Here is a 22,364-nt window from a genome sequence, read left to right on the forward strand (position 1 = left end):
GTGAATAGCGTAGCTGAATTCGACGTATCACAGCCGACTTACCCCGTTGTGAGGACGGCGGCAAAATCGACTTCTGCGGCTTTTTGTCAGCGGTGCTTACTACCACCTCCGCTGGTGGAGTTAGAGCGCCGATTCGGGGATCGATTGTCCCTGAGAGGTCGATTTCTACCCGCCGATTCAGGCGGGTAGTGTAGACCAGACCTTAATTTGCCCTCTTCTGGAATAAGTTCTGTGCAGCCAGTTCCACTCAGTCCTCTGTCCCTTTTGTTTTACCTTCCACCACTCAAGCCACCCAGCCTGCTCTCTTGCTACATAACTGTTCTTCCTCTAAATGCTTCAAGGGATTCAGAAGGTGGCAGCAGATCTTTTAAGAAGCACTTTGCTTCAAACAATTTACTTGAAATTCAGGCTCAATTAACCCTTCAAAGGAATAAGTGTTATCTAGCATCTAGAGCAGGGAATGCACTCTAGATCTTCTGCCTTCTGTTGCTATTTCTAGATCAAAGTTAGGATCAGAAGACTTGCCTATATGTGGGTTAATATATCATGTTCATAAGGTGCTTTTAGATCCTTGAATGAAAAACACAACAGGAAGTGCAAAATAGTATTGTGATACTTGGCAATAAGTAGATTTTTGAAGACTTAATTGTGTAAATTAGTTATTTAGATTTTTGCTTCTTGGTAGAGCAGTTGTAAATTTTTTCTGTTCCACTAACAGTTCTTGTTTGCTCAAGTGCATTGATCTAACTGTTGGGAAAGAAGGGGAAAACTACTCATAACTTCATTCTGCTTGCTTAACCTCAGCCTTTTGTGCTATGTAAATTCAAAACAATTATCACAAAACCCTATAATGTTACTGTGCTCTACAATACTTGAGTTTTCTCTCACTGTGGTTCACTTACATGTTTTTGAACCCTGTGCAAGAAAACTTAGTTTTGATGTCCTTCTCTTTTTAAAGGTATGACTGGTACCAAACAGAATCTCAAGTAATCGTAACTCTCATGATCAAGAACGCACAGAAGGATGAGATCCGTGTACAATTTTCTGAGAAAGAGGTGATTACATTATTAGTTCACTAAAAAATAACTTTTTAGTTGATATGCATCTCTATCTTTCAGGACATCTATTTGCTGATACAGACATTCTGTATCGCATCATTCAGTCCATTCAGTTGCCATGAAAAAGGCAGAATAAAGTACAACTTTCTACAAGAATGTTAAGGGAGAACGTGGTATAAAGAGCATATTGGTGTTTTACTTCCCATGCTTTTGGTATCCTCAGATCTATCCTGACAATCATGACATGAGGTAACCAGTTTAAATGAAGCATTGCAATCTCGCATAATTATATTTGTGTTTAGTATATTACTGGCACCATATTAATCTTGGTTTCTCTTATTCTGACAGTAGACATGGGTTTGTGTTGCTTAACTGTTAATTCTTGGTGAACAAAACCATACATATTCAGTTAGTATCTGCTTTAAATAGTCAAGATTACATGCACACATCTTGCTTCATAAGTAAATGTTTGAAGTAGGTGGGAAGAGGAAAGCTGCATAATCTTTCTGTGTTCCATTGTTAATGTTTTGCTATCTTCTTATTGTCATGCAACACTTTCCTAAAGAATGCAGATCAAACTGATGAGATAACAGGCTTTTTGAGTAGCTAGTTGGTGGCTAGGAACAACAATCTCCTATTTATTTTTTAGTGCACTTTGAAATCACTGTTGAATAATGCAGTAAGAAGTAGTGCAGTTTGAAATTCCTGTCTTGTGCTTGACATTTCATTAAAACATTCCAAGTGAAGGGTCATTAATTTAATCACTAAAAGTTGTCAGTGGAGGATTAAAATTAATGCTAGGATGGAAAATTGCAGCTAGTGTACTCTGTGGTCATCACAAAGATATGTTTATCTGTTAACAGCTGAATGCATTGGTGAGACTTCCATCAGGAGAAGACTACAACTTAAAGCTTGTTCTTCTGCATTCCATAGTACCAGAGCAAAGTACATTTAAAGTGCTCTCAACAAAGGTAAGCTTTTAAAGTGTAAATTATTTCTTTGAATATTTCTGATGTTGAAAACATTTCTGCTCTTTTGTCTTGTGTTCCTATGACAGTCATAATGACTAGCTTTTTTCATACAGAATTGTTTTTTTCAAGGTGCCCTTCAGGCAACAGAAGACTTTAAACAGACATGTAAATATCAGAAGCTAGCAAAATCTAAGATAGCTTTTACTGAAGTGCAAATGACTTCATTTATAAAGTGTGGATGTTTTTACCTGCCACTAGAAAAAGACTGCTGTGGTGCTCATCTCTTTATACATTCATAATCTCCAAATTATAAACTTCTTATACAACCTTTCCTAAACTTTTAGGAGTTAAAGGTTGCTTGTCATTCAAGGCAACTTTATGTAGATATAGCAAACAAGTTGTCAGACTTGACTTAAAACCTAAGTGTCGCAGTAATTTAGGCATTCTTAATATAGCCTTTCTTCAGATGACTGCTTGCAAAAAATTGCCATGCAGTTAACTCTTGGATGCTTTTCACGAATCCATGCTATACTTGAAACAGTGTTTATCTCTGGAGATATTTAAGAGTAGGTTAGATAAATGTCTATCAGGGATAGTATTTGGTCCTGCCATGAGGGCAGGGGACTGGACTCGATGACCTCTCATGGTCCCTTCCAGCCCTAGAATCTGTGAATTTAAGCACTTGAAGGCAGCATGATTTTTCAGCATCTTTGATAAATCTCAGTATAAGAGACAAGGAGGTAGTCTATGCAGTATTGGGTATAACTGAGGCCCTTGATTTCCTGGGAATTTATCAGTGTTTATTATCAATTTTTGTAATAAACACTGATAAATTCCCAGGAAATGAAGGGCCTTCTCAGCTCCGTAGACAAGCTGGAGTTGGAGCGGGGAGGAGAGGTTCTGTCTGGCAGGGGAAGCGGATGGGGTGTCCCTGACCCAGCGCACTGGATGGGATGGAAGAGGTTGCTTGGTACTCATGGGAGGGTTGGAGGGGGGAGAGGAGGTACTGTGGACGGGAGAGGAGGAAGGGGTGTCCAGTATTCTCAATGGGCAGAGGAGATGGGGTGCCTAGTACTCTTGGGGGAGGCAGCAGGTGAGGGGAGGAGGTGCCTCACACTCATGGCAGGCAGGGGAAAGCAAATGGGGCTCTGTGCCCTGGGGCCATGCTGAAGGGCAGGGGAAGCAATTGTGGGGCCAGTACTCACTGGGTGCAGCCTTGTGCTCTGCTCCTTGCAGTCCTGTTGCTATCAGGACCAGACTCCCTACCTGTCTCGCTCCCACCACTGGCCAGCAGCAACAGCCACCGACCAGCAGTTACCCTCTTCGTTCCCCCTCTGTTCAGGTACGCTGAACCATCCTGCAGGGACTCTTGAGTGTGTGTGGGAGGCAGGTCTGTGGAGATCTGGGACATGAAACATTTGGGTTTAAACTGATAAAAACCCAAATACTTGCTTTTGAAAAAATGTTTTCAAGAATTTTTTTGAAGGTTTTCAGCGATCAAAAATCGGGTGGTCAATATGACTGTCAGTAACTTGCCCCTTTTCGTTAATATAAGCAGAGATTTACTTATAGGGCTAAGCCTGAACCTTTACCTTAATACAAGCAGAGATTTATCTATGGATATGTCTCTGCTGCAGTTGGACACTAGCAGCTGGCCTGTACCAGCTGGCTTGGGCTAAGGGGCTGTTTAATTGTGGTGTAACTGTTCAGGCTCAGGTTGGAGTCCAGGCTCTTGGACCCTTCCACCTCACAGGATCCTGAGCCCAGGCTGCAGCCTGTGCTTCAGCATCTCTTCTGTAATTAAACAGCCCGAGCCCTGCAAGCCCAAGTTAGCTGACATGGGCCAGCCATGGGTTTTTAATTGCCATGTAGACATGCCCTGTAGATCCAAAGCCTGACGGGCCTTATGTAGGAAAGAGGGGTGTGTTGGCCTTTTATTTCTACTTACACTGGTTCCACAGTGTTCGGAGCAATCCTGTGGGTGGCCAAGCTGTTGTGAAAGGGTGCATGGAGGAACTAAGCAGTACTCTGCAGTAGAGCTGTTTTGGCATGGGAGATGAGAGAAGGGGAGCACCAGGATAAACTTGAAGCTCTAGGGCTGTGATAATACCCATGTCGGGGGGCAGGTAGGCCCAAGGTGAGGAGTGAGAGGGAGACCCCCTTGTCCTTTCTGACCTTACTGTTAGTATTATACTCATTGTATCATGTCTGGAGTTATATGGTAAGCTCTTTGAGGCAGGAACTGTGTCACTGTATCTGTTCTGCAAAGCACCTCACATGCTCTTGAGCACTCTAAAATAACAAAATAACTTTTTAAAAGGTAAAGTGGGCATCTACAGCCCCATATGGAGGCATTTCATCTGAATCGGCTGGTTTGGAGCTGAGCAATCCATAATCTCTTTTTGGTTGACTTCAAAGCCATTCTAGGTTTTGGTTTAGGTATCGTACATTTCCTTTTCGTCTCCACTTGAATACGCTGAGACTGTGCAACCTTGATTTTTATCAGCTGTGCAGAATAAGAATTTCTGCCATAATGCGATCTTCTGGTAGTTAGTTGCTCAAGTCTTTCATTGTGGAGATAATAGTTGAAGTGTGCCCTCTTGAAGTGTGAAGAAACACTAAGTTAAGTTGAAGTTTGTGATAACTAAAATCATTGCTATAAGTTTTGACCAGCTGGTGGAACCTAACTGGAATGAAGTTATGAGTGGTCTTAACACAGTAGGGTAGCTTAGTCTCAAATGTAGTTGCTTTAATAATAATAAAAAAACTATTACAAAATCTTTCAAAAACTAAGGTGGAGTGTTTTACTTTGTCTCCTAAAATATTAGATGTTTTTAGGGAGAGGGGTGTGTTTTGAGTTTTTTGTTGAAACACCTCAATTTCTGATACCTCAGTTTGTTTCAGCACTGCTTTAACACTGACTCCTGCTGATAACCACTCACACTAACAATATGAAGCACAGACTGCTGCTCCCACTGTTACTTTACATGCTGACTCAGCAAGTCAACCACCACTTAGATTGAAGTGTTCATACCTGCTACAGGCCAGAGTCTACAACATCTTGCATCTTATCCTTCTTGTGAAGTCCAGAAATCACAACCACCTCCAGTCTGGGCTGGAGAGCCCAATCTACCTTATCCCATCCTTTATGGGCTGATTGCATCGATTTCCCTGATTAGATATGAGTCCAGAGATCCATCCTCACCCTGTGCTGTTAACACAGGTTGGCCTGCAGACCCTAAAGTAGTAACTCATGAGAGGAAACTATGGCATATGCAAGGCCCTATATACTTAATGGCAAGCTTTAATTTTGTAGTTTCTGCAGTGCTCTATGCAGCAAACTGGAGATTCTGCGGCAATTTCATATATGCTAAGAAATGAGGCTTTGTATTCATTCTCATTGAATTCAATACATCATTGTAGCATATTCTGTCAAAATGAATATAATATGAAATCTTTCTATGCCCCTAAATTTTTAACTTTGAGACTGATTCAGAATCTTCTAGGAATATGCATAACTCTGTCAAAAGTTGTACGGGGGGGGGGGGGGCGTGAATGAAGAAGCTAGAGGTTGTGGCAGTTAAAGGACATTTGGGGCATTTTGAGATTAGGGATGGTGTCAGATGAGAGTTTGAAATTTTGGGATAAGTAAATGAACTGGATGTTAATATGATCAACAGTGAAATAGTCAACATTGGTATTGTTGGAATTCATATATTTAAGAGGGCAGAATTAATTTTTATTTGTCATTTTTAAGTAGGGGGAAAAAATCTGAAGTTGGGTATGAAGTTTGTAGTTCTGTGAATATTGTCTAGACCAGGGGTCGGCAACCTATGGCACGCGTGCCAAAGACAGCACGCGAGCCGATTTTTAATTGCACGCTGCTGCCTGTCGGGGTCCTGGCAGGTAGCAGCATGCCATTAAAAATTCTGCCCGGCCTGCTCTTCTCCACCCTCCGCCCCCTTCTGTGGGGGCAAGGGGCAGAAGCTTGGTCCTGCCGGCTCCCCTGCGTCTTCCCACAGTGTGCTGTGTTCCTGCCCCCCCCTCCTCCTCCTCCTCTGTCCCTCCCTCCCTGCCAGCCGATCAGCTGATGGCCCTTGCGAGGGAGGAGCGGAGTCAGCGTGCTCGCTGCTCCCCGCTGAGGCAGAGAAGAAGCGGGGGCAGGGCCTTGGGGAAGGCGGGGGGTGGAAGCAGGCCATATCCCCTCCAGCCCCCTGCCGTGAGCACCCCAGGCCCCTGCCCTGAGCCCTGTACCCCCTCACACACACCCGGCCCTCTGCTTGACTCCTTCACCCCCCCATGACCCCAGCCCTGACTGGCACCCCCACACATACCAAGGCCCCTGACACCTGCACCCCCTCACATGCCCGCCCAGCCCTCTGCCCTGAAACCTGCACCCCCTCACATGCCCCCAGCCCCCCCACACCCCATGCACCCCCCACAATCCTGACTCTTGCACCCCCCACATCCACATCCCCACCCCCAGCACCAAACGGAAGCACCTGCACACACACACCGCACATTCCCTCCTGCACCCCTTGCACCAAATGGGAGCTGCCCAGGTAAGCGCTCCACACCCAAACCACCTGCCCCAACCCTGAGCCCCCTCCCCCATTCTAGCTCCCGGCCAGACCCTACACCCCAATCCCAAGCCTGCTCCTTCACCTCCAGCCCTGTGCTCAGTGCAGAGAAAGGAAGAGAATGGGCCAGAATCAGGGAGAAGGTAGGTACCCACTCTATGTGGGCAGGGCTGGGACCCCAGACTCGCAGCAGGCTGAGCGAAGTCCGGCAGCCGGGTTTCCGGCTGACAGGAGCCGGCGGATGGAACCCCGGAGCGGCAGCGGGCTGAGCCGCTCAGCCCACTGCCGGTCTGGGGTACCGGCCGCTGGCCCCGCACAGCCCACTGCCAGTCTGGGGTTCTGGCTGCCGGCCCCTTGCCAGCCGGGGTCCCGGCCGCAGGCCCCGCTAAGCCCGCTGCCAGCCTAGGTGAATGGAACCCCAGACCAGCAGCGGGCTGAGCAGGCCGGCGGCGTTAGATCAACATTTTTAATTTAATTTTAAATGAAGCTTCTTAAACATTTTGAAAACCTTGTTTATTTTACAATACAACAATAGTTTAGTTATATAATATATAGACCAGGGGTCGGCAACCTACGGCACGCGTGCCAAACATGGCACGCGAGCCGATTTTGAGTGGCACGCTGCCTGCCCACTGAGAGGAGGCGTAGGAGGGGCCGGAAAGCGCCATGCTGGGGGAAGAAGAGGGAGGAGGGAAGCTTGGCTGCCGCAGGACCAGGCTTCTCCCTCCTGCCCCTGCAGGGGAGAGCGGTGGGGAGGGGGTCCCGGCCCCCCGCCCCACTCAGCCCCCCCGCCCACCGCTCTCTGCTGCGGGGGCAGGAGGCAGAAGCTTGGTCCTGCGGCAGCCACGCTCTTTCCCCCCCCCCCCCGTTTCTTCCCACAACGTGGTGCATTCCGGCCCCTCCTCCTCCCCCCTCTCCCTGCCGGCGATGGAGCGGAGCAGAGCAGAGTCGAGCGGCAGCGTGCTCGCTGCTCTGTAGAGGAGGCAGAGAGAGGAAGGGACGGGCCTGGGCGAAGGGGGTGGAACAGGGCATATCCCTCCCAACCCCCTGCCCTGAGCCACTCAGGGCAGGGGGCTGGGAGCACCCCAGCCTTCTGCCCTGCACCCCCCACACACCCTCCAGCCTTCTGCCCTGCACCTCCCCCCAACACCCAGCTCTCTGCCCTGAACCCCCCCACATCCAGCCTTGTGCCCTGCACCTCCACACACACCCCAGCCCTCCGCCCTGATCCTCCCCCCACACACCCAGCCTTCTGCCCTGCACCTCCACACCCAGCCTTCTGCCCTGCACCTCCACACCCCCCCCCAGCCCTCTGCCCTGACCTCGAGTCGCCCCGCTCAGCCCGCTGCAGGCCTAGGTGAACAGAACCCCAGGCTGGAAGTGGGCTGAGCAGGCTGGCGGCGTAAGATCAGCATTTTAATTTAATTTTAAAGGAAGCTTCTTAAACATTTTGAAAACATTGTTTACTTTACATACAACAATAGTTTAGTTATATAATATAGACTTATAGAGAGAGACCTTCTAAAAAACATTAACGTGTATTACCGGCACGCGAAACCTTAAATTAAAGTGAATAAATGAAGACTCGGCACACCACTTCTGAAAGATTGCCTATCCCTGATATAGACTTATAGCGAGAGACCTTCTAAAAACATTAAAATGTATTACCGGCACGTGAAATTAAATTAAAATGAATAAATGAAGACTCAGCACACTACTTCTGAAAGATTGCCGACCCCTGGTCTAGACTTAACAAAAGTGTGATGAAAACACAAAAAAAACCTCTTAAACAGTTTCAACACTCATATGGGTCCCAACCGATAGCCTTTGTGCAGGCTTCAAAGTACATATGTGTTAAAAACTCTGAATATAGGAATACTTTTTCTAGCTACCATTTTCCTTGATGGCTACAGCAGTTTAGACTCTTTAAACTCAGTCAAACTCTGCCACAATCTATGTCCTGCAGAAAATCCAGGCCACCAAAATTTGGGAAACTCAGTGCCAGATTTAATAAAAAAGCAGCACACCCACAATTGGAGCAAAACTCTTGCTGGGTGCCACTCACTTCTGAAAATTCCCACTGTTCTCATAATCTGGCTATCAATAGTTACGGTATTTCTCTCAACCAAATAATAACTTCAAGTCATTGCCAGTACTGCTTCCTTATTAATGAGCTATAGGTTTTCTGAAGGTAGCAATGCTGGCCTTCTGTCCTTTGCCCATCTCTGGGGAAAGAAAACTCATCTACATTCTACTGTCCTTTACTAATCTAATTTTCTGACTGTTTGACATTCTCTCTTGGTGTGGAGCTGATCTCTTGAAAGCTTGGGTAACCATATCCAAATAGCTTTCAAGTTATCTAACTCTTACTTGTGTCCACAGTGTTTGGTATCCATCTCTTCTTGTGGCATCTACCTCCTAGAACTTAAACTGTTACCTATTTCTTACTCCTCCAAGGTCAGAATTTCTCTCCTGTTGCCCTTCAAACTACCTTTCTAATATTTCTGACTGGATCCAGGTTGTTTTAAAATATTACTCGTAACTTTATAGAAATACAGGAAAACCTAAATCTCTAGGTGACTATTAGAGAGAGCTGTGTTTGGTATTAAACTTGTTTCAGACATATTTATCCAAGTCTTACATGAAAGAAAATTCTCTAAACCATTTGCTTTAAAATTGTCTTGTCTTAAAGCGCTTCCTTGTAACCAGAGTTCTTGTCTTATGTAGCCTGATGTGGCTTGGGCAAGTGTACTCAGTCTGCTAGATCTGCAAAGGCTACCTGGGCTCTGAAAGTGAAACTGTCTTCTGGCTTGTTCACAGCCAGCAATAAAGGTTCTGCAATCAAAATTAAACAATTTTGGTACTGGATCCAGAAAAGAATGTAGCTCTTTCTAGAGTTGTGTTGACTTTGCTGTGGTAACAATGATGAAATATTAAAACAATTTTTTGAAAGAATTTGTCTGACTCATAGACTTTAAGGTCAGAAGGGACCATTATGATCATCTAGTCTGACCTCCCGCATGATGCAGGCCACAAAAGCTGACCCACCCACTCCTGGAATAATTCTCTCCCTTGACTCAGCTGTTGAAGTCCCCAAATCATGATTTAAAGACTTCAAATCGCAGAGAATCCTCCAGCAAGCGACCCCTGTCCCATGCTGCGGAGGAAGGCGAAAAACCTCCAGGGCCTCTGCCAATCTACCCTGGAGGAAAATTCCTTCCCGACCCCAAATATGGCGATCAGCTGAACCCCGAGCATGCGGGCAAGATTCTCCAGCCAGACCCTCCGGAAAAAAGTTCTCTGTAGTAACTTTTAATATCCCATCATTGACCATTGTTACTAATTACCAGCGATGGCACGTTATTGACCTATTGACTAAAATCACGTTATCCCATCAAACCATCCCCTCCATAAACTTATCAAGCTTAATCTTAAAGCCAGAGAGGTCTTTCGCCCCCACTGTTTCCCTCGGAAGGCTGTTCCAGAACTTCACCCCTCTGATGGTTAGAAACCTTCATCTAATTTCAAGCCTAAACTTCCCGACGGCCAGTTTATATCCATTTGTTCTCGTGTCCACATTAGTACTGAGCTGAAATATACAGAGAGCAGATCTGCTGAGTAAGGTACCATATCTACATAATCATTCTTGGAAACAGAACCACAATTTTGTCTCTAGCTTTTGCCATTACAACACCTTCCAAACCCTGTATATCAATAGGTTTCAGAGTAGCAGCCGTGTTAGTCTGTATCCGCAAAAATAACAGGAGTATATCAATAGGTTTTCCTTTTGCAAACAGCATTTGTGTGAACTATGTAATCTGAAGCTATCCACTTGCCTCCTACTCCATTTAGTATACCTGTAATGAGAATACTGTTTCCCTAATAGCTCTCAGCTTGTTTATTTGAACATGTTGTTGTGGCACACCATAGCCACCATAGCTAGAATATGATGCAGTAGAACCTCAAAGTTACGAACACCTTGGGAATGGGAGTTGTTCATAACTCTGAACAAAACATTATGGTTGTTCTTTCAAAAGTTTACAACTGAACATTGACTTATACAGCTTTCCCTTTATTTTTAGTAGTTTGTTTAACACAGTACTGTACTGCTTGTTGGTGTTGTTGTTTTGTTTCTGCTGCTGTCTGATTGTATGCTTCTGGTTCCAAACGAGGTGAGTAGTTGACTGGTCAGTTTGTAACTCTGGGGTCCATAACTCTGAGGTTCTTCTGCATGTGTATATATACTTAATGGCATCAGTACATAGACATCTGACCAGCTCATATTCCTAATACAAAATTTTTGAATCCGATATCTGAGAAATGCATAGGTAGGTGCTGTGTATGTTAGATTACCACTGTAACTGTTAATTGTAGTAACATAGGTCATGCATCTTTGGTGGCTAAAGCCACAAACTTAGTTACTCACTCCTTACTTTTGTGGGAGAATTGTGAAGGAGAGTTAACTGCATTAATAGCATCAGTTGTTTTAAAGACTTATTTCCAGCAGGGGGAGCCAAAATGCAGTGCTTATGTCAAGATCACTTGTATTACTAGGACAGTTCCACTTCATATGGTTCTCGAATTTCATGTGCAAAATGCAATCTTATTCACCATTCTTTCTCCAGGAAAGAGTAAAGAAATACTTAATATTCTTTGTGCTGAGTATGTCAATTGGATGTTAGTCAAGATTCTTGATTTTTCTTTGTTGAACAAATATGGTGGGAAAAGACTAAGAATTTACCAACTTGCATGTAAGAAACTGTTAAAAGAAATTTTATTTAAATTATGGAATGTATGAAAGGAAAAAGTTAAAAAAAAAAAATCTATTTTTGTGCAACTGTCATCAGTCCCCATCCTGCATCATTATCAGGGCTTGCATCCTGAATTTTCTGCCACTTGAGCTACAGAAATAACTATATTAGCTGGTGGCAGGAGAAGATTTTAATCTGAGTTGGATAAAAATCAATTAAAAAAAAAAAAAAATAAAATTGGATTTTTGATTTAAAATCCGATTTTTTTTATTTGAATTATAATTTCTGTTAATGTTTTGTATTCTGATTTAATTTTAATATGCTTAGGCCTAAACTTATCTCTTAAAACATTTACGTAAAAAATAAATACTGTTTTGTCTGTTTACTTAAATTCTAGTCACCTTTCAAATGCAGTATGACACAAACCATGGACAAAAAGTTAATTATCTAGTAAAAAGGAATATATCATTCACCATTTTCTAACATATTAAAAAGTACAATTAATAAGAATTTGAAAATATTAAGCTGTATCATTGCTTAAATAAATGTATATAGTTATAATGTATCCTCTTCGGTAGCAAAAAGATGTACCAAATCTAGCGTAACGACTCTATTTAGTTGTAAATCAACATGTTTTAATGGTTGTCTCAACCAATGAATGGACCTTTCTTTAGAAAATAACTGATGCACAAATGGAAAAGTTGATTAAAATCAGTGAATTAAAGTAAATTGAGGCTTTCCACTTGGTGATTTAAATTCCCTTGATTGAGGTGGATCAACCCACCCTGCTGCAGCCTCCTTGAACCAGCCACTGGAGGATGATGTACAACGCATTGAAACAGTGGGTTACCTATGCATGATTATCCCAGTTTTATACATGCAATAGAAAACGACAAGGACACTGAGGCAGTGTGGCTAAGTGTATGGGATTTGGGTATGCCATATCAGAGCTGGGTTGTATTCGGAGCTTAACCTCTGTGGGATATAAGACATTGCTTAATAGCTGTGAAGGGTACCGAATGAACGTGTCAGCAGAAGTTTCTAGAATTCATTTTTCTCCTGGTTCTCACTGCTTTCATTTTCAGGGATTCTCTTCTGCCTTCTGCCTCAGGTGCTCACTGATGTGGAGGATGGGTCACTGAGGCCATGTGCAGGTCCCCATGTTTTGGACAGGAGGCTAGCCTCGTGCATGCTTTCTTCTTTCCATCCTGCTCTTATGTCGGTTTTGGCAGCAGCCAGGCTGAGTTTATTCTCCTGGTGGTTCTCAGTGCACTGTGTACTGCAGCTGCTAGGCCCTAGCCTTAGAACATTTGGGAGTTTTGGCATGCTGTCAAAATCAATCAGCAATTGATTCAAATCATAGCAGGGAAGTGATGACTGTCAGCAGTTTACAACTCTAACAAATCTGAATGGAATTCTCTGGCACCAGCAAAAGGCACTTGGTTGACGACAGGGCTTTTCCCTAGCCAAAAATCAAAGCCATGCTTGCAAACAGTTGATACTTACTGTATAAATAGAATACATTGATGTGGAATAATACTTTAATTTAGGTTATTACACTATTTGCTTAATAGACACCTTCTCCAGGATGACTTACAGTATGTACAAAGTATTACAGTTAAGTGCAAGTACAAAAAATGTTTATAAGTAAGATCAAAAGGTTGTGTTTGTCATGGTTGAGGTTTTATTGTTCTTAAAACGTAAAAATAAAACTTGATATTTTTATATCGTTAGATCAGTTAATACCGCTGTCTTGATGCAATATGGTGACAGGCTACAAATGCAGAACAGAGCACATGTTTAAAATGTACAGCATGTATACTAATGTATTACTGTAGGAATAATAAACATACATTGCATTGTTACAACTATGGATTGTTAGCATGTACTGTCACTGTTTTACTTTATTAGAATAAGCAGGCTGGCTTTGGTCAAATGACACTCCCCATAACAGCAACAGCCGCACAGAAGCAACATAGCAAAAGGGCACCGATATGATGCTACTAACGAGTGTCTATTGTAGTAGCATGTAGGGCATTGTGCTCTGGATGGCTTGCAAAGAGATGAGAAGGAGCACAGGACAACCCGGGTACACAGATGTGGTCAGGTGATCCTGTTTACCCAGCAAAATAGCTTTTAGCCTGATTACAGGGGGATAACTATGGGTTACCTTAAACTGCCAGTAACAGCAAGGGAACTGAGAATCGAGATTGTGGAGGCCCAGGTGAAAGGTTTGTGAAAATGTCAAATGTATATATTAATTCCTAAATGAGTCCCAAAAGAGAGGAAAGTGGAACCCAATTGCACAGTTGGTTTCTGCTTCCTTCTAATGAAATAGAGATTTTAGATTAGGGCTGTCGATTAATTGCAGTTAACTCACACGATTAACTCAAAAAAATTAATCGCAGTTTTAATTGCACTGTTAAACAGTAGAATACCAGTTGAAAATTATTAAATATTTGTGGATGTTTTTCTACATTTTGAACTATTTTGATTTCAATTACAACACAATACAACGTGTACAATGCTCATTTTATATTATTTTTTATTACAAATATTTGCACTGTAAAAATGATTAACAAAAGAAATAGTATTTTTCAATTCACCTCAGACAAGTACTGTAGTGCAATCTCTTTATCGTGAAAGTGCAACTTACAAATGTAGATTTTGTTTGTTTGTTTTTAGAGTTCAATTATATAACAGTGTAAAACTTTAGGGCCTACAAGTACACTCAGTCCTGCTTTTTGTTCAGCCACGCTAAGAGAAACAAGTTTCTTTACATTTATGGGAGATACTGCTGCCTGCTTCTTATTTTCAGTGTCACCTGAAAGTGAGAACAGGCATTCGTATGGTGCTTTTGTAGCTGGAGTTGCAAGGTATTCACGTGCCAGATATGCTAAACATTCATATGCCCCTTCATGCTTCGGCCACCATTCCAGAGGACATGCTTCCATAATGATGATGCTCATTAAAAAAATAATGCATTAATTAAATTAGTGACTGAACTTCTTGGGAGATAATTGTATGTCTCCTGCTCTGTTTTACCCGCATTCTGCCATATATTTCATGTTATAGCAGTCTCAGATGATGACTCAACACATATTGTGTGTTTTAAGAACACTTTCGCTGCAGATTTGACAAAACATAAATGAGATTTCTAAAGATAGCTACAGCACTCGACCCAAGGTTTAAGAATCTGAAGTGCCTTCCAAAATCTGAGAGGGATGAGATGTGGAGCATGCTTTCAGAAGTCCTAAAAGAGCAACACTCAGATGCGGAAACTTCATAACCCAAACTACCAAAAAAGAAAATCAACCTTTTGCTGATGGCATCTGACTCAGATGATGAAAACGAACATGCATCGGTTCGCTCTGCTTTGGATCATTCTCGAGCAGAACCTGCCATCAGCATGGATGCATGAAGCATGAAGGGGTAAATGAATCTTTAGCACATCTGGCACGTAAATATCTTGCGACACTGGTTACAAAAGTGCTATGCGCACGCTTGTTCTCACTTTCAGGTGACATAGTAAACAAGAAGCATTATCTCCTGCAAATGTAACCAAACTTGTTTGTGTGAGCGATTGCCTGAAGTAGGACTGAGTGGACTTGTAGGCTCTAAAGTTTTACATTGTTTTATTTTTGAATGCAGTTTTTTTGGTACATGATTCAACATTTGTAAGTTCAACTTTTATGATAAAGAGATTGCACTACAGTACTTATATTAGGTGAATTGAAAATACTATTTCTTTTGGTTTTTACAGTGCAAATATTTGTAATCAAAAATAAATATAAAGTGAGCACTGTACACTTTGTATTCTATGTTGTAATTGAAATCAATATATTTGAAAATGTAGAAAACATCCAAAAATATTTAAATGGTATTCTATTATTTAACAGTGTGATTAATTGCAATTAATTTTTTTAATGGCTTGACAGCCTTAATTTAGCTTATAAACTTTCTGGTAATTTGTGATGTTTTCTTTTGGTACTGGAAGATGCTGCGTGTTTGCTTTTGGCCATCTTGATTGGTCAGAACTTGTTAAGAAGGAGCTCACTCCAGTTTGGGATCTCAGGCTAATCAGAAGCCTGCTCCAGCTGTAATGAGCTTTCCAGTTTAGGGGTTTAGCATCACTCAGAAATATATGTTAGTTGGGAATGTGGCATAGCTTAGAAGCTCACTCTGGTTGGAAGTTTGGTGTACCATGGAAGTTTGCTTCAGCCCGGGAGTTCAGCTTAGCTCAGAAATGTGTTCTAGCTATCATGCTTACTCCAGTCCAGAGGGCCTATCCCTCTTTGAGAAACTTAATGTAGGTTAGTTCAGCCTAGACTAGGACCTAGAGCTTCTAGATTTCAGTTAGGAGTTTCAGGTGAAGCCTTTTTGCCTTAAAAAATTACCTTTAAAGGGGGTTTTACTTCTTAAGACTGTGTTAATTGAATTTTTAGCTGAACTTTAAACTCAACTTGATGATATCTGTCTGTAACGTAACTTTTGGATGGCCATCTAATCAATTTCCAAATTTAGGGAATGTTACAGATATCAATGGGCAAAACCCTATTGATTTTTGTGAAAAATGCATAACTGGAATGGAAAAAATGGTACTCTTGGAGCCCCTGGCATCTGGTTAGAAGACCATTAGCTTCAGTCACGTTTCTTATTGTCTATAGAATAAAGGTGGCATCCACTAATGAATTCCAACATAACACTCCACCATCTTGGTTCTGTCCATTGTCCCAATAGAGTTAAAAATATTGACACCCTGATTGAAACTTCTCTCAGACATAGAGGGGAGAGGCAAAACAGGAGGAAGGGCCTGGGGGTGGGAGAACACAGAGCCCCTGGAATGGAGGTGAGTGGGTTTGTAGGGAATCCATGAAATAGAGGGAGGTGGGAGGGTGGCAGACAGAGTTTGGGGGAAGTCCCTGCTGTTTGGGGTGACCTTGGCCTACAGAACTGTGCATATTTCTAGTATAGGTTAAACATTTCTTGAAATTCCACTTTCTCTGTTTTTGTTAAACTCCTGATTTATTCTCTTTCCCTCCCTTCACTGCACTTGAATCTGACCCATAAATCACATGCTGTGACTATGGACAGTAATCTGTCATTAGCTGCTGCACTTATTAACCAAGGAGTAACCATGGTAGGTTGGGGGCCTAAATGATAGAGAGCTATTCATATTGCTAATGGGCTACAAACTGGGTTTAGTTATACTGTAATCAGGACTTAAAGTTAACCTGTCAAGGAGCTCCTCTTGTTCTCTTAAGTTATGAATAGATGTCGAAACAAAAATAAATTGTTCTTTAGTATATTGCAGTCCTACTGGAACAAAACTTGAGATACAAGTACTTTTTCTTAAGTGTCTAACTTTTAAGCAAAATAGGAAACTAGTCAATTAGAATAAATATTAATATTTAGATAATGTTTAATATTGATAAAGTAAGATCCATAACATCCTCTGTTGCAAACACAAAATTAGAACTTAACTGCAGAAGTTGGTATGAGAGTGCACAGACATAAATTTTATCAGCTATAAATGTGACATCAGAAAATAACTGGCAAGTAAGTTTGTTTCCAGTAGGGTCCTACATGGATCTGTTCTTGGCCCGTTGCTCTTCAACATTTTTATCAGTGACCTGTAAGAAAACAAAATCATCATGGATAACGTTTGTATCTGACACACAAATTGGGGGAGTGGTAAATAACGAAGGACAGGTCATGGGTTCAGTGTGATCTGATTCATTTAGCAAACTGGATGCAAGCAAACTATGTATTTTAGTATGGCTAAATGTAAAGGTATACATCTAGGAACAGAGGATGGGGGACTCTGTTTTGGGAAGCCGTAACTCTGACAGAGATTTGGGGGTCGTGGTGGCTAATGAGGTGAACATGAGCTCCCAATGTGATGCTGATACAATCACGGGATGCATAAACGGGAATATCGAGTAGGAGTAGAGAGGTTATTTTACCTCTCAATTTGACACTGGTGTGACCGCTTCTGGAATACTGTGTGCCGTTCTGATGCCCACAGTTCAAGAATGATATTGATAAATTGGAGAAGGTTCAGAGAAGAGTCATGAGAATGACTGAAGAATTAGAAAACATGCCTTATAGTGATGGACTGAAGGAGGTCAATCTATTTAGCTTAACAAAGATGGGTTAAGGGTGACTTGATTACAGTCCACAAGTATCTACATTGGGAACAAATGTCTAATCATGGGCTCCTCAGGCTAGCAGAGAAAAGTATAACATGATCCAGTGGCTGGAAGTTGAAGCTAGACAAATTCAGACTAGAAATATGGCGTAAATTTGTGACAGCGAGGGTAATTAAATATTGGAACAATTTACTAAGGGTTGTGGTGGAGTCTCCATCACTGACCATATTTATACAGTAACTCCTCGCTTAACTTTGTACTTATGTTCTTGAAAAATGCTACTTTAAGCAAAACGATGTTAAGCGACTCCAATTTCCCCATAAGAATTAATGTAAATGGGGGAGAGGGGGAATTAGGTTCCAGGGAAAGCCCGACAAAAGACTGTATTTTTTATATATAATATACACACAATGTAAGTTTTAAACAAACAATTTAATACTGTACACAGCAATGATGATTGTGAGTCTTGGTTGAGGTGAAGTCAGAGGGTGGGATATTTCCCAGGGAATGCCTTACTGCTAAATGATTAACTAGCACTCGGCTGAGCCCTCAAGGGTTAACACGTTATTAATGTAGCCTCACACTCTACAAGGCAGCATGAATGGAGGGAGGGGAGACAGCATGGCAGAGAGAGACAGAGACACACACCTTGTGTGAGAGAGAGCAAGATGCTCATTGCCCCTTTAAGGACACTGACCCCACTCTAAGTACATTGTCTTTTAAAGTAGATCAGCAAGTTGAGACAGCAGCTGCTGCCAGCAAGCTCCCTCCATCCTGAGCCCTGTTGTGCTGTTGTGTCCGTCCCCTCCCACTCCCCGTGGAGATGGGGTAAAGGAGTGGGGGGGCAGGGAGGGGGACACCCTGACATTAGCACCCCTCTTCCTCCCCCACCCCGGGAGCAGCTCCAAGGCAGAGGGCAGGAGCAGCACACAGCAGTGGGAGGGAGGGACAGCTGAACTGCCTGGCAATTGATAGCCTGCTGAGCGGCTGCCGCACAGGGGACTTAGGGGAGCTGATAGGGGGGCTGCCAGTCCACCCCGGTTCCAAGACCCCACCAGCTAGCTCCAACGGGCTGCTCTTTCTGCAAGCAGTGGACAAAGCAGGCGGCTGCCAAACAACATTATAAGGGAGCATTGCACAACTTTAAACGAGCATGTTCTCTAATTGATCAGCAATGTAACAACTTTAATCAGGATGACTTTAAGTGAGGGGTTACTATATCAAGATTGGGTGTTTATCTAAAAGATAGGATGTAGGAATTATTTGGGGGAAGGTCTGTGGCTGTGTTATGCAGGAGGTCAGACTAGACGATCACAGTGATCTCTTTTGGCCTTGTAATCTATGAAAATAAATTGTGAAATGTGTTCACCTTTGTCCAAGTAGTGAAAATCCAGACTGACATGGTGTTTGTCAGAATTCAAGACTCTTGTCTGTAATATGTCTGTCAGCAGCATTAATTTCAAAAATGCTTGTTTTAAACACATTTTAAATCCTATTTATATAAATAGTGATGTGTTGTTCACAGCTGTGCTTATCAGATCAACTCTCAAGAAATTCTTTCCCAAGTTCATAGGTTTCTATTTTTAGAAAGTGTGGTTGTATGGTGATACTGTAGTGTGCACGCTTCCCTCCTTTCTGTTCCCGCCTGCTGCTTTAGCTAATGAGTTACTCCAACTGAAGGAGACTGAGGCCTGGTCTACACTAACCCCCCAAGTCGAAGTAAGGTACGCAACTTCAGCTACGTGAATAACGTAGCTGAAGTCGACATACCTTACTTCGAACTTACCGCGGTTCAGACGTGGTCCACACGCGGCAGGCAGGCTCCCCCGTCGACTCCGCGGTACTCCTCTCGTTGAGCTGGAGTACCGCAGTCGACGGCGAGCACTTCCTGGTTCGATTTATCGCGTCCAGACCAGATAAATCGAACCAGGAAGTTCGATTTCCAGCCGCCGAACTAGCGGCTAAGTATAGACCAGCCCTGAGTCAAGGTTTAACCATGTTATCACTACTCTCGTTCAGATGTTTTCATCTGTCCTTATTTTAGTCAGCTGCTGTTATTGAAATGATTTAAAGATTAAGAAGGCTGCATCGTATGTGTTAGGAATTGTTTTGTAAACCGCCTTTCAGGGATAATTGTCATATAATAGGACTCTGGTTCAGGGCCATTTGCAGTAGAGGGAAGTGTAATAAGAACTAGCAAAAACATTACAAACAAATACCAGTATCAGTGGAGCAGCAAAAACAGTAAAGCTTGATTTGCATTTTCCTGAAGCATGGGGAGAGTACTGTGATGGGCAGGCAAGACCTTCAGAAGGAATCCATGATGTCGATGTATGCTGGAAAGAGAAAGCGCTTCGGTTTAAAAAATAATAATTAGAAGAAAGTGTATGTACCTAATTTAAAAGGTATCCTACTCTTGAGTGTAAACATAATTGTTAGAAGTAAAGTTTTAGCTCAAATTAATGGCCTCCTGTACAAATATCTAATTGGGTAATTCTGTGCAATGGAACTAATTAGGCAAATTGTACAAATTTGTACTTAGATTGTACAAATAGTAGTGGTGATTAGCCATACATTAGTCACTTATTCTGTTACGGGCTGAATCAGGTCTCAAAAATAAGAACAAAAGTTAAACTCTAAAGGCCAACAACAAAAATTTGATAATATGGATCTAAATCTGCCGGACAGTCGAGGCAAACAAACAGGCCACAGGCTAACGTGAGTTAATGGAATGGTGTTCTACAATATCAATTGTATAGTGGCACAGTCATGCATAACACTTGACAAGTAAAGGAAGACGTGAGGAGCTCAAGGTGATCTTATTTTCTACACTAAAAAATTAGACTGACCCGGTTATGTCATTGAGGTGTGAAAAATCCACACCCCTGAGTGACATAGTTAAGCTAACCTAAATCCACATATACATAGTGGTAGGAATTCTTCTGTTGATCTAACTACCACCTCTCGGGGAGGTGGATTTACTACATTGATGGGAAGGCTTTTTCTGCTATGCCCCTACAGCCTTTTAAGTGTAGACTTAGCCTCAGTAAATTAAAGCACAAACCAACATTGACAAGCTATCAGGGAATCTGAAATATAAAGAAAGATGAAGACAGTGAAGGGTTCAATTAAATAGGTTTCTTATCTCACCCACCCTCCAGTCCCCATTCCTATCAGAGGTGTCTGCAACCATCAAGGTGAAATGCTTAGTGCACGGACAAAGGTTTAGCAATAAGGATGGAGAGCCATTATTTGTAGTGTGAGAGGAAGGGCCACTGTCTTTTCACAGGCTGTGCAGAGGGGTGTAAATGGAAAAGGGAAGGATGTAGAATGATGATGTAATCAGGTTCTGCACAGCTGAAGAAGCAGGGAGTTGAATGACTGGTTTAGTCTGTTCTAATATCACTAGACGGAAAACTTTTTGCTCACTTTACCCAATCCAGTATTATGAAAGCTTGGAGGGTAAGGAGCACTTCAAATGTATTAATTGACATTTGAGCCATTCTTTGAGGTAGTGTGACTAGCTGCACCTGGCAGCATAGAAGCCTTTTTATCTCTCCATGGCTTACATGGAGCTCTAAATACAGTTATCTGAAAACTAATCACAAAACTATAGATTAGTGAATTTTAATGTCTGAAAACTGGCAAGTGTGATGAGTCTGTTTTTAGTGACACTTCTGTTATCTGCTTTCCAAATCTTACTTAGAACTATTGTAGACTTTTACTGAAGGCTAGTCATATTGGTCATATTGGCATAGATCATGGACATTCCCTGACATCCCCCCATTCCTCCATTTCCCCCATAACTTTTTTAATTTGACACTTCCCCCCATGAATTTCACCATTGTTTTTTCACACTCAGGTTAGACTCAAGTACAGACTTCTCTTCATGAATGACAGGTTAAGCAGCTGGAAGGGTGACTGACTGTTCTTAGTCCTGTAACTGAGACACCCTTAGCTATTAAAGAGAATCCATTGATATGTTGTAAAACACTTAATGATTTAGTAACCTTGTCAGACTCTTTGGAAATCCTAATTTAGAGGCATGGAAGAAGGGGGGGAAAGACTTTTTCTAAGAGCAGAAGGTAAAGATTGCCATAAAAGTGGTTGGAAAGTTTTATAGAGTATACCAGTGGTCAATATTTTGTGGAAGGAGGAAGTAGGGGACCTTCATTCAGACACCTCAAGTATTTGGACATGGGTCTGGGAAATATCTTCAATGTGTAGTTCCTAAATTTGGAGGCAGAACAAATGAACAGTGCATTCAAGTTCAAAAGGACTTGAATCATGTAAGTAATTGGGCCAGCAGAGAGCAAATGTAGTTTAATGTTAAAGGGGGGAAACAGTTTGGGACTACGGAATCCAGCTAAATGTTTCATTTAGCACAGGATCTAGCATGTTGATCAGGGGGGAAAAAATTTACTTTGCATGCAAATATCGCTTAATACCTAGCTGTTACATATATACCTCTACCTCGATATAACGCTGTCCTCGGGAGCCAAAAAATCTTATCGCGTTATAGGTGAAACCGTGTTATATTGAACTTGCTTTGATCCACCGGAGTGCGCAGCCCTGCCCCCCCGGAGCACTGCTTTACCACGTTATATCCGAATTTGTGTTATATCGGGTCGCATTATATCGGGGTAGAGGTCAGTGCATATTATTGTAAAATAATAATTTTTAAAAAGCAGATCTAATACTAGTTATATGTTGGAGGGATACAATACAAAATGTGGTGCTACTGTTTAAGATTTATGTAGAATATTAGTTTGTACTACTCTTGGGCCCCACACACAACACCAGGCTTCTAGAATCGAAGTTTAGTTCTGCCCCCTTTTCAGAAAGTAGAATT

General features: G+C 42.3%; 1 protein-coding gene across 1 annotated transcript in view; it reads left to right on the forward strand.

Annotated features, from left to right (window-relative positions):
• Positions 1 to 22,364, forward strand: part of LOC112103176 (protein SGT1 homolog) — a 45,261-nt gene that overhangs the window by 17,550 nt on the left and 5,347 nt on the right. Inside the window, exons 9-10 of the mRNA XM_026654997.2 lie at positions 959 to 1,055; positions 1,922 to 2,029. Coding sequence (XP_026510782.1) covers positions 959 to 1,055; positions 1,922 to 2,029 — 205 coding nt within the window. The remainder of the gene's footprint in view (positions 1 to 958; positions 1,056 to 1,921; positions 2,030 to 22,364) is intronic.

Source organism: Terrapene carolina, unplaced genomic scaffold, assembly GCF_002925995.2.
Source record: "Terrapene carolina triunguis isolate 2854851 unplaced genomic scaffold, T_m_triunguis-2.0 Scaffold18, whole genome shotgun sequence".
NCBI lineage: Eukaryota > Metazoa > Chordata > Testudines > Emydidae > Terrapene > Terrapene triunguis.